The sequence below is a fragment of the Akebia trifoliata genome, chromosome 16 (assembly GCF_017979445.1).
Source record: "Akebia trifoliata isolate Shusen 1 chromosome 16, ASM1797944v1, whole genome shotgun sequence".
Taxonomy (NCBI): domain Eukaryota; kingdom Viridiplantae; phylum Streptophyta; class Magnoliopsida; order Ranunculales; family Lardizabalaceae; genus Akebia; species Akebia trifoliata.
The window spans coordinates 27,866,874-27,879,231 of record NC_141390.1 but is presented as its reverse complement, the minus strand read 5'-3'; the positions used below and the strand labels follow the sequence as shown (position 1 = coordinate 27,879,231).

Sequence of the window (12,358 nt, the reverse complement as noted above, 5' to 3'; positions counted from 1 at the left end):
AAACTACTAGTTCATGTTTACAAGTTGAAGAATTGTGGACCGTCTATTTTTTGTAAATAACTTTTGATAGAGTTCAAAGTTTTGGAATGGACTGATTTTTTGTTATGATGATCTCCTCACCAAAAATCAGCCCATTACAAACTTCTAACCCATGTAGGACAAAACACATAGGGTAAGTAGTAGGTTACCGAAAGTTCAGATTGGACTGATTTTTGAGAGGATGGTCTCCTCACCAGAGTAATCATCCTAAAAAAAACCAGCCCATACTTTTTACACATATAAGACAAATGTGTTGGCTCCATGTTGTCTCCCTAACATCGTCTGCTGAACAAGACCCATTTAGTTGTGTACAAAATGAAAGATTAATCCCCTTAAAATAGATGTCAAAATATACCAAAGAAAATCTTTTGTTTAAAATCTGGTTTATGAAACAATATTTAATAAAAGGTCTAGGAGTCAAGTGATGTAATTATTATCATTGTTACTTTAAAGTCTCTTTTTTTATGATGGGGTTGTACAAACTTACGTTCGATTAGAAGGATTGGAAGAGCCAACGCATATGAGTCCCTCCCCTAGGCATGTGCAACGCCCACACATCACACACACCGGGCAAGTGAGGGTGAACCCTTGCGGGTGGCCACGAGAAAATACTGCTCATACTGGGTATCGAATTCACAACCTACGGACTCTCACCACTTATTGGATTCGAAATTGCCATTGAGCCACTCCCTCGAGGTTATTTAAAAAAAAGACTTAAAACTATTTAAGGCAATGATTTGAACAAAATGATTCCAATTGTTGGTTTCTACCTTAGAATTTTCTAGCAGGGTAGATCCAATAAAGTCATTCTTTCATATTCTTTTGTGTCACGTGGCCATGTAATAGTTGCTTGTCTACATGGTCACATTTCTTTTGTAACATGGTTTCATTTCCCTCCTAAATTTTAAGGAGGATTTGTTCTTATAATGGATACATTGATCTTATTATAGCAATTATAGGGTTTTGATGCACCATTGTCAAAAGAGGTATGGTGGATTGACCTTAAGATCATACCTCATATCTCACTTTCTTGATGTGGAAGTGTGTCGGAATCATAAATGCTTTGTCACTCGAATTCCACGTCAAGAGAGTGAGATATGAGATATAATTTGAAGGTCATTTCAGCATTATTCTTGTCAAAATTTACATTTACTTAATATGTGTGATTCACACAAAACACATGTTAATCACACAAAATACTTTCTTGACAAAATTCACATGAGATGAACACAAGATCATGTGGTGTTGTGTAAAGCTAAACATTATAGACTTATAAGGCTTTACAACATTTTCAAGTTTATTACTAAATTCAACCATCTAAATAGTCAACTTCAGGTCGGAAATGTTTACTTTTTGGAACTGCAAGTAACACGAATACCAAAACATAGTCATCCATGTTCCACACGGATCTAAAGCAACACATATTTTATTGGATTGGGTTCAGATTAGAGCTTAAAATGATAAATCTAATGAGGTCTTGGATAGATACAAAATTAGAACCGATCTGCTTGAGGTCGGTCCATCCTTCTAGGCGTACAATTAAAGCTCAACTTGTTGGAAGAGGCGAGTTAACTCAAAGGTTGGACGAGTCATATATTAAATTTATTAAATATTAAATTCTTAATATTTTAAAATTAATAATAACATTAATTTTTTAATTTTAAGAAAAATCATTAAACATTTTTTTTTTTGCTAAGCAAGTGAAATTAGTAATTGAATGAAGATAAAATTCAAACCTAGGCCATTGTGATTAGGGGTGCAATTTGGTCTAGATCAAACCAAGAATCAAATCTAATCGATAGCTTTAGATTGGTTTGATTCGGTCTGGAACATGTTGCAGTTCGATTATAGGTTTAGAACATGTAGAACTGAACTGATCAATTTGATTCGACTCCAATTCAAGACTTGTATAGAACCAAACCAAACCGAGAATCGAATCTTATATAATAAATAAATATATATATTCATTTATTATGAATTAATTTCGGAGTTAGGTCATAGATTAATGACTTCTTTGTGGATAAATTAATGATCTTTTTATAAGACATTTTATATTTTATATGTATTTCTTTTATTAAAAATATGTCGTTTCCATCTAAATTTATAGGATATTGGCAACCTATGGAACCGAATCAAATCAAACCGACTTATGTTGGTTCGATTCCGATTTAACCACAAATTGAACTGAGTTGCACCCTTAATCGTGATATATCAACACTCACATACTTTAACCAACTCAGCAAATTGGCACCTTCAAGGGAAACATAGTATAATTGCATAACTTGATCAATTTTTAAATATGACTCGGTGCACATTCACATTGGTGTGGCCGAGTTATTATTAGATTCAAATCACCTTGAAACCTGATGGAGTCAATGTGACTCAACCTTGTTTCGAGTTGACTCGATGAGTTGTAATACTTTGGGCCAACTCTTAAGAGCTTGATTTATAGTTTGTGGTGCACAATGGATGATAATTATAGAAATACTTCAACCACCCATGTTGAAGCATATAGGCTAACGAGCGCATGTGATGTGAGTACCCAATCCATGAAGGCACGTGAAAATGTAAGTTGTTGAAATAGCTAGGGACGTATTATATTCTCACTCATGGTACACGTGATCTCCAAAGTCAACAATATTGACTTTGGATTAGATTTTCTTAACCACCTAATTAGCTTACAAGACTAGAATTGATTCCCAGTCATAGTCAAACATTGACCTGTTGATTCGAGATGAGATTCCATATGTAAATCGATGGTGGGTTCATCATGTTATTTATTTGTAAAATGATACAAACACACCTTTCGAGTATGGATATTACTTGGTATTGACCATGTTGACTTGACTAGGGGAGCTGATTCAAATTGAAATAAAAAAATTCCGATTTTAATTTCCTTTTATTAGAGTGAGGTCTAAGTAAAATGGAACTAAACTGATGGGAGGTACCTAGAATCGATATATTTTGTTATTTTCTTTTATAATATAAATTATTTAAGTTTTTCTTATATTTTAAAATTAAAATATATTACGTTAAGTTATTCAAATTTTTATATCAATTATATTTAAAATGGACTATCTTTCCCATCAGGGGCGGAGCCAGGATTTTCTTGTAGTGGGGCAAACTATGATTAGTTGTATAGTTGAACTTGAATGGAGGGAGGTGAGGGTGTGGGGGCAAAATTGGAGGGAGATGAGGGTGTGGGGGCAAATAGGGAGAGAGGTGAGGGAGTGGGGACAAATGGGGCATGTAATTAGTTGAAAATATAGGGGTGTCTCAAAGTTCTGTGGGGGCAATTGCCCCCACCAGCTCCTTACTAGCTCCGCCCTTGTCTCCCATGATTTTAAAACTTGGTTTCACGTCTCATCTCGTCCATGCCAAATACTGAGTCGTCTTATACGAGTTTTCCGATAAGTTTGAGACGTCTTGTTCAACAATGAGAAAAATGAAAAAAAAGAAAAAAAAAATCCCAATTTTAATTTCCTTTTATTATATATTCAATGAGAGTCAGGTCTAAGTAAAATGGAACTGAGTTGCTAGGAGGCACTCGGAATTGATATATTTTGTTATTTTCTTTTATAATATAAATTAATGATTTAAGTTTTTCTTACATTTTAAAATTAAAATATATTACGTTAAGTTATTCAAATTTTTATACCAATTATATTTAAAATGGATTATCTCTCCCATGGTTTTAAAACTCGGTTTCAGGTCTTGGCTCGTCCATGCCAAACGTTGAGTCGTCTCGTACAAGTTTTTTGATAAGTTGTCTCGTTTAACAATGAGAATAATGAATGTGGGATTTTAAATCTCGTTTGATACATTGACTTGCTCGTCTCGTCCATGCCTGATACTGAGATGACTCGGACAAGTGAAACCATGATCTCTCCTAGAAATTTATTACTTGTAAAGAAAATGAATTTTAATTTTCGAAAAAGAATATATTCATATTTTTAATAAAATAAATTAAAATTAAGATGATGATTTTTTAGATAATATGTTTTTTTTAAATAAAAGAAAATAGTTTTAGAATGATTTTAAGTATTATTTATTTATTTATTTATATCATTCAATGCTTGAGGACCAAAACCGACGAATACCCAATACCCACGGTTCTTGGTGGTTCTAGCTAGGTCCATTAATTTAAGAACCAAAATCAGAATCAGAACTTAAAAGAATCAAAATCGATATATAAAGTAAATTTAATGGCTCTGGTTCTAAGTACCTTTGGCCTTACCAATCCACAATCGACTCATTGATACACATCCCTACCTACGACCAGGATATCATACATTCAAGGGTTGGGATTTGAAAATCTATAATAAAAAAATGAGAATAAAATTAAAATACGTAATCTTGAATATTTTATCGTTATATTTTATCGAATTCGTTAGTAACTTGATCATCAAAATGTCTTGAAATTCAAAAACCACCAACTAACAGAAGGATCAACCAAACAATGGACCCACAATTACAATTTTCCAAGGTGGGGATGTTGTGGAAATCATGATCCCCAAAGGTGCAATGGAGAAATATTAGGTGAAAAGCAATCTTGTCTGTTGGTGTTCCATTATAATCAGAATTTAGGGGGTTTTTTTTTTCTTTTGTGATCTTTTGACCTTTGGACTTTTGACCAATCAAGCTGAAGACCAGCCATTGACCAGTCCAAATAGAGGTACATCTGATTTTATCAATCCAAGCCGCGTAAGGCGTCTATGGTGGGCCCTAACCTGACATTTGGTGTATCCATGATCCTACCAAGATGTGTGTCAATTCGTTGGTGATTTATATATGAATTGGAGTGGCGTTAACAAAGTTGGTGTGACAATAGAATCTTCTTTTATTCTCAAAATACAATTTTTCAGTGTGATTATCGAGAATTAACCATCCACGTGTCCTACAAAATGTGGGGACCACAAGCAGGCCGCGCATATTAATTTAGTATTTGAACGGTTGGGATTTCATTGTCCCTTTTTTAATAAAATAAACTTTTATGTAAACTAAAACTAGGGAAGTGACACCTGTCATAAACAGCAGTGGTAAGGTAAGGTACCTTACCCCGAAACCGTTGGCTTTGCGGTTGTACATTTTATTATAGATAGAAAATTTAAAAGTTATAAAATATATTTTTATTTTATATTATTATAAGGGCATCTCCACAGTGTCCTTTAACAATTAACATAAAAGAGCATCTTTTGTGTATATAAAAAAAAAAAGTAACAAATTCAACAACTCCTTCCCTATTCTTATATTTAATATTATTATTTTTTTTTTCAAACAAATACGAATAATGATGAATGCACGCGATTTTTGGTACATGAGTGATCTGGTAAGGGCACAGATCTTTTTCCTGTATATCTCAAAGAAAAAGAACTATGATTTTATGTCCTTGCCATGTCAGCTGCATACAAATAAGGTAACAAAAACTGTGTGTATTCGTCATGACTTAACAAATATTTATTAAAACCTACTTAAATCCTATTAAGGATCATGAACTCACATCTTGGCATTCGAAAATATGATTTGATGTTACAGGCTTGTAGAGAATGAAATTCTAAGAATTTTGATTTTGATTTTGATTTTTTTAAGTATTATTTTTCATCATTAAATTTTAATTTTAAGTTTTGGGAGTTTGATAGTCCTCTATTTGCAACATTTTGGATAAACTCAAAAAAAAAAAAAAAATTTGATACGAGTTTTTCCATGAAATCTAAAAGAACATTATATTGGATTTGCCAATGTGATAATCCATTTGGGCCAATGACCCTTAATAAGATTTGAAATCTTTCTAAGTTAGTAAGGAAAATGTTTTTCATTTTTTAACATTAAAATAACTAGTCTTAGAGGCTCTCTACATGTAGAAAGTGGAATCTTCTTTATTTTAACATTATTTTTTAAGAATCATTTGGAGATTGATTTTTCAACTTTCACTCTTTAAAATAAAGTGCTAACAAATTTTAAAGAGTATGTTAGAGATGCTTAACATGATTTATTTCAAATGCATGTCGAAATATATTTCATAATTTAAAAATATTATTTTATTCTCATCTTTCATGCATTTCTACATGAATTACAACAATTAACATGATGTAAAGTTAGAATTGTCTTTGTAATTAATTAATTTTTAAAATTTCAAATAGACAATCTGATTTTATAATACATTGTATTCAAATAGTTAATGTCAATTTTTTTATGACGAGGTGTCCCGACTCCTAGGCTTGACTAGTAGGGGCAAGGCAACTAGCCTCTTAAAGCATCATATTTTGCCCAAATCTCTTAAGTATATGCAATACCACACAAATTACACAGACTAGGTAAGTCGAGAAAAATTCCTATGGATGACCAACAAGGGTGTTTAAACTTAACACCTTTTCCATTTTGGATGGAGGCCCTAGTCACTATGCCTAACACTCATTATTATTAATGTCTATAAATACATGATTTTTGAATCCGAAGATCACCTCTACGAGGATTTGGAATCGTCACATTTCTTTTTATAAAAGGGTGTGAATGGTTATAGAAGGTAATTTTTTTTTAAAAGTGTCGTTTTGGCATGGTAATGACTCTTGTATGGATTAGGACACCGATCCACCTAGAATCTAGGTAAGGGTTCGATTATAGAGATGGGGAAAGTGTTAAGCACTCATTAAATGATGGTAACCTTAACAACATGGTCATTTTAAATCAATAAAAGAAAATTAAAAAAAAAAATTGATTAAACGACGATTTTGTAAACTTAAATGCGATGAACTTTTGATATCTGCTTAAATCGTGAGGGCCATCGTATTAAGAAAAGATACCCTTCCATATTTTTACCTTGAAGGAACAAGCTTTGAAAAATGTCGACATTTTGATTGTAGGTTCACTCTCATTGAATGAAAAAGGGCACCTTTAGCCTTAAAACAAGTTTTGTAATGTGTGCACCAAGTGTTTGAGAGTTTAAAATAATTTTTTTTAAAAGTGGTTATAACTTCTATACTTTCGATCGAATCGAAGTCCGATCTTCCGAAAGTAGGAGGTACTCATTACTCTTTTATCTTTCCCTCTCAAATTATTAAAATCAAAATTTAGAAAATGAAGGAAAAAGATAAAAGAGGGATATGAAGAGGGGAGAGAGGAGGAATTAAAATGAAAATCATATTCTAAACCTACCTTGGAGCTTTTGCTTTCTCTTCCTTTCCTTCTTTTTTTTTTTTTTTTGATTTTTTTTTGATTTTCTTTTTAATCCTCAAAACTTTTGATCTTGAAGTATTGAGACCTTACGGATGAAAATATAAATTATTTTTGTATAGGGATTGATAATGTGAAGTTGTGAGTTAAGAGATTTTTTAGAGGGATTGAAAAAATGAGAAAGATTGAAAGTTGAGAGGCTTAAGAAAGAGGATTCAAGCATAAATTTTTCAAAGGATGAGAAGGGTTTTATAGGGGTTGAATGTTACTTTGAAGAGTAGAATAGGGTGTAAGCATAAAAAAATGGAGAATGGTATGAGATTTATGGGTGAGGTATGTGAAATTTAAGATTGAAGGAATGGTATATGTGGAAGGGGGTTTAAGTAGGTTGCTTTGATTCAAATGGATTTGATCTTTCAACTCATATGGGTTAAGTGTTAGGTGGGGTTAAGAGGTATAGGTATTAGTTGAAAGAATGGTTGTGTAAGGGGGGTAGTTGAAGATATTTTGAGAGGGTAGAGGAGATGGTGACATGTATGCCATGGTATGAGGTGAGTGGGTTAGGTGAATTAATTAAGGAAATTGGGATTTGTAGGAGGGTATGGATATGACTTATAAAGTGTTTTGAGGAGAATGCGATGGGGTTAGGTTGTACAGCTTTTTGGGGTGATAATAAGGTTCGATGGAATAATTTTTGGAGGTGGGTTGTGGTGATCGCAAATGTTATCCTTGATGATCAAGGGTTGCATGAATCTTGATTGACTATAATCATGAACATGAATTTTAAGTTTAGGCTTGATTGAGTTGGGTTTTTGACTTGGTGAGGGTTTAGGTTTTAGAATTGACTTGGTTTAGGGTTTGAGTTTAAGTTAGGTTGTATTGGTTTAGGGTTAGGCTAGGTTAAGACATTGACTAGGGTTATGCTTGTTTTAGGGTGAAACTAAAATATGATTTAGTGGGTTGAAGATTAGTGGGCCTTAGATGAGCTTAGAATGTGCTCGAGTTTTAGGTTAAAGTTAGAAGGCCTTATTGTCAGTCCATGAGGCCTTTAAGGGTTTTAGAACCTTTTGATTTGATCAAAATACCGAATTTTTGAATATTTGAATTTTTTTTAAGTCCATTGATGAATTTTGCTAGAAAAATTGAATTTTCGGATCTTTTCAAGTGGGGGTTAATTCAAGTTGGGGTATCTACAATGTCAATTTATGTCAACAAGATTAACTATACTCTTATTATAAAGTTAAGATTAGAGAAACAACACATAAGGCTATTGATGCATTGGGTCAGGATCGGATCAAGGTCTATTTGGGATCAATTAGATAAGGATCAGATCTGAATCAATCTAATAAGCATCAAGTTGACTCTCTCACACACACACACACACACACACACTCTTTCTCTTTCTCTCTCTCTCTCTCTCTCTCTCTCTCTCTCTCTTTTGATGCCATAGTGTATCCTTACATCTTTTGGGATAAGACTAGTCCCTACAGTTGCTCGTCTCAACCCCACAAAATTTTCAATGTGTAACAAAGTAAGTTATGAAACCACTTAATTTCGAACACACTATCAAAGGGAATAAACCCATATTTTACCCTTATAGAGCCAAAGCACTGAGGGATCAATTAATTGAACTCTTATTAAATAAAATTTTTTATCAGGTCACAATATTAGGATATGAACTTGATCCAATAACAATTAGGTCAGGTCGGATTAGATCAAAACTGATTTGATAAACACATTCTAAGTAAACTTTATATATATAGGATAGGACATGATCGAACCAGAATCATTCCTATAGGTTATTACAATTGATCCTATTGTTCTTTTAACATTTTCCTTATATAATTAAACATCCACAAACATGTTTTTTTTTTAAGGAAATACCCTTTCTTATAATCATTTTCTTTTCAAAAAATGATTTTATGGGAAAATGCTTTTCACCCAATCGTAAAGACCTTTCAACACATCATTCTCTCCCTTTGATCTTTTTATGGTCTGGTACATAAGTACATGATGCCAACAAACCCTAACCCTATCTGACCATTTCCTCCCCCCTCCCTATGGAACCCTAACGAATGGCTGCCCTAACTCCACGATCAAACCTTACCCTCCACTCTTAAAAGGAACGTTAGCCACTTACTTCATGACCCACACCCAAACACCACACTGACCAATTGAATTTTTACCCAAAACCACCTACAATATGTCTATTATACCCTCTCAAAACACACTATCTACCTTGATGTGGTTGTACATTGGGAGGTCATTTTAGTAATTTAAAATAAAAAAAAGGGAGGTTACAAAAAATTTAAAATAAAAATAAAAAAAATTAGTTGATATTGTTTTAGAAACAAATCTATCACATGTAGCACATGGTCCATCACCAGCGAAGAGATCAGTACATGTTGGGTGTGTGGGACCAATCATGATGGCAACTATCCTATATCCGTACTCCATGGTGGTACACCACAACTTGCAATTCTTTTGCTCTCCAAGACACTTTTTTACAAAGAATGCCACTAACCCAAAAGTAGAAAAAAAAAATTGCATGAAAGTAATGTAGCACTTTTTAGCTCTTCCTTCTCTGTCTCCCTTGAGGTACAAATGAAAAAGAGCATTTTGGTCATTTATGAGAAAATTAGAAGATTATAAGGATATTTGGTTTGGATTCTAGAATTTGATTTTCGCTTATAATCGAATTCTAGAATCCAATGTGTTATTTGCTTTTGATTATTCATTTAATTTTTTTTTATAATCAAAAATAAAAGAGAGTCTTGATAATACAATGCCCCTAACATAGAATCATAGCTCATTTGTCTCAGGATATATAAGAAAAAGATTTATGATTCTATGTATCCCGAGGCAAATGATCTATGGTTATGTGATGAAGGCGTATGTTAGAGGGGGGGGCCTCAGAAAATCATTATTCATAAACAAAAGTAGATAGAGAAATAGAAATAGTTATCAAACCGTATTTCCGTGATTTTTACAGATTATTCATTCATGATGATTTTGCACTCAAGGTCCTACTTGAATCATGTAAATCATTCGCGAATTAATAACAAAAACTTTCTTGAAATATTTTTACAACAACAACAATAATAATTTTTTTATAAAAATTGTAAAATTATCATAATTCTTTGGATAATTTAGATTAATTTGTTGATCTTGGAATGTTCTTAAACACTTATCAAAATGGCCTAAATGCCGTCATCTTCAACATCTTTTCAAAATCTTTCAATTTTTTCTCCTAAAATTATATCATCTTCAAACTCTAAGATAAATATTTTTATTCTCATTTTCAACCTAAAGATGTGTAATTAAGTGAATTTTCTGTGTAAGATCAACTTTCAAAAATAGTATTAGTCAAATGAGATCATGGATTCAATCTGTGATACCCCCCTAAATGAGGGGGCGTAATCTGTGATACATTTGTTATGAGGGTATTTTGGGAATGTAGAGAAGATAAAGAAAGGGAGAGAGACCATTTCCAATAACGATAATAACTACCATTAGAATAATTTACGGAAACAAGGTGAAGAAACTTCAAAATATTAATCTGAAAAGAGAAAAAAAAAAAAAAAACTGTTATAGAGACAAAAGAAGGCTTTAAGTAGCCACCCAGAAAGGCTCCCAAAGCAACATCTGTTTGTTCCCCCGTCCACCTTCCTTGCATCTGCTTGGCCTTAGAAACTTTTCCATTCCCATTTCACCCCCACCATTCTCATTAATTCCATCTATTTCCTCATCCACCTCCTCTTGTTCATAAGTTGTTGTTGTTCTTCTTCTTCTTGTTCTTCGTTTTGGGCGGCTTCAGAGTCGAAACATGGGGAATTGTGATTTTTTAGAAAATGAAGTTTAAGGCGGCCGTCGCATCTTTCAGCTTGAAAATAAGTGTTTGAAGATGGACCCATGACCGCTTTCATCACTAATCGTCCACCTTCGCGATGGGGCCTAATGTGGAAACAATTAGAACCACTAATTGATGTCAAGGGAGGTGGAAGAGATCCATAATTCACTTTCTTAGACTCTGAATCTCGTTGAATTTTCGATTCCTCCCTTATCGAGGACTTGTTGCCTTTGGATTCCGATGATGAAGAAGAATAGATGTCAATGTTCTCAATAACGTCAGCTCCCGTTTCGCTACCCAAGGTCTCAGTGCATAATTCCAAGCTTTTCTTGCTAAGCGTCGACAAAGAACGCTTAACAAGAGGGTGGACATAAGGTTTCTCTTTTTCTTTCTCTTTCTCTTTCTCCTCTACATCCTTTGATAGAGTTTGGGAGTTATTGGTGAGAGCTTCAACTAAGCTCCATCCACCCAAGTTATCATTGGAGTTGATGCTCTTGTTGTCATTGATCTTCGTGTTGTTTTTGTTAGTGCACTCTTTGATGTCAGAATCTAAATCTGACATTTGAGACCCCTCGGACCACTTAGTTGGTCGGAGAAAGTGTTGTTTGGGTGCAATCAGTTTGAGCCCCAAGATTTGTGACTCCACGAGTCGGGGCTCAAGACATGATTGCAACCCTTGACACACCATCGACGACATGAGTGATAAAGTTGGCGAAAAATTGTTTGAAAAAATGACAATAAAAGTGGGAAACAAAGAAGTAGGGAGGACAAGGGAGATGAGTTTTGGGTTAGAATGCAAGTGTGGGTATTGGTTGTGGTGTATTTAAGAGAAGGAGAGATGGTTTTGTGCAAAACCAATGTGTTGGTGGAGAAGACAAGAGAAGAGAAGAGGAGGGGACATGGAAGTGAAGTGAGAAGGGAGGGTGTGAATTTATAGTACCACAAAAGTGCCCATAGGGGTCTGTGTGTAGAGAGGTTGGGACCCATTTGACCCCACTTGAATTATACAAAATCAATTTTCTCCTTACATGATGAGGTATTGAAGAGAATTTGTTGCAACTTAAAATTTTCAAAATTCCCAACAAAAAAAAAAAAAAAAAAAAACTTTTTTATAATTCAAATTTGATCCAAACACATCAGCTTTTTCTATTCCTTTTTTCCTTTCCTTCCAAAAGAAAACCAACAAAACTAACAGAAAACAAAGGATTCTGTGGAATATTTCTTGAAAGTGATTGCTTCTTCTCCTTTACTTTATTCTTTAAACAATATTAAGGGTCAAAAACTATGTTGATTATGTTC

The 12,358-nt window shown here is 33.5% G+C and overlaps 1 protein-coding gene across 1 annotated transcript; it reads right to left on the bottom strand.

Moving 5' to 3' along the window:
- Window positions 1–10,696: 10,696 nt before the first annotated feature.
- Window positions 10,697–11,976, bottom strand: LOC147383219 (protein FANTASTIC FOUR 3-like). Its single transcript, XM_086427134.1, has one exon. The coding sequence runs from the start codon at window positions 11,754–11,756 to the stop codon at window positions 10,947–10,949; it is 810 nt and encodes a 269-aa protein (XP_086283260.1). The 5' UTR covers window positions 11,757–11,976; the 3' UTR covers window positions 10,697–10,946.
- Between the last annotated feature and the right edge of the window lie 382 nt (window positions 11,977–12,358).

Bases quoted from the DNA above. Each gene is read 5' to 3' on its own strand.
- LOC147383219 (XM_086427134.1), bottom strand. From the start codon at position 11,756: ATGTCGTCGATGGTGTGTCAAGGGTTGCAATCATGTCTTGAGCCCCGA.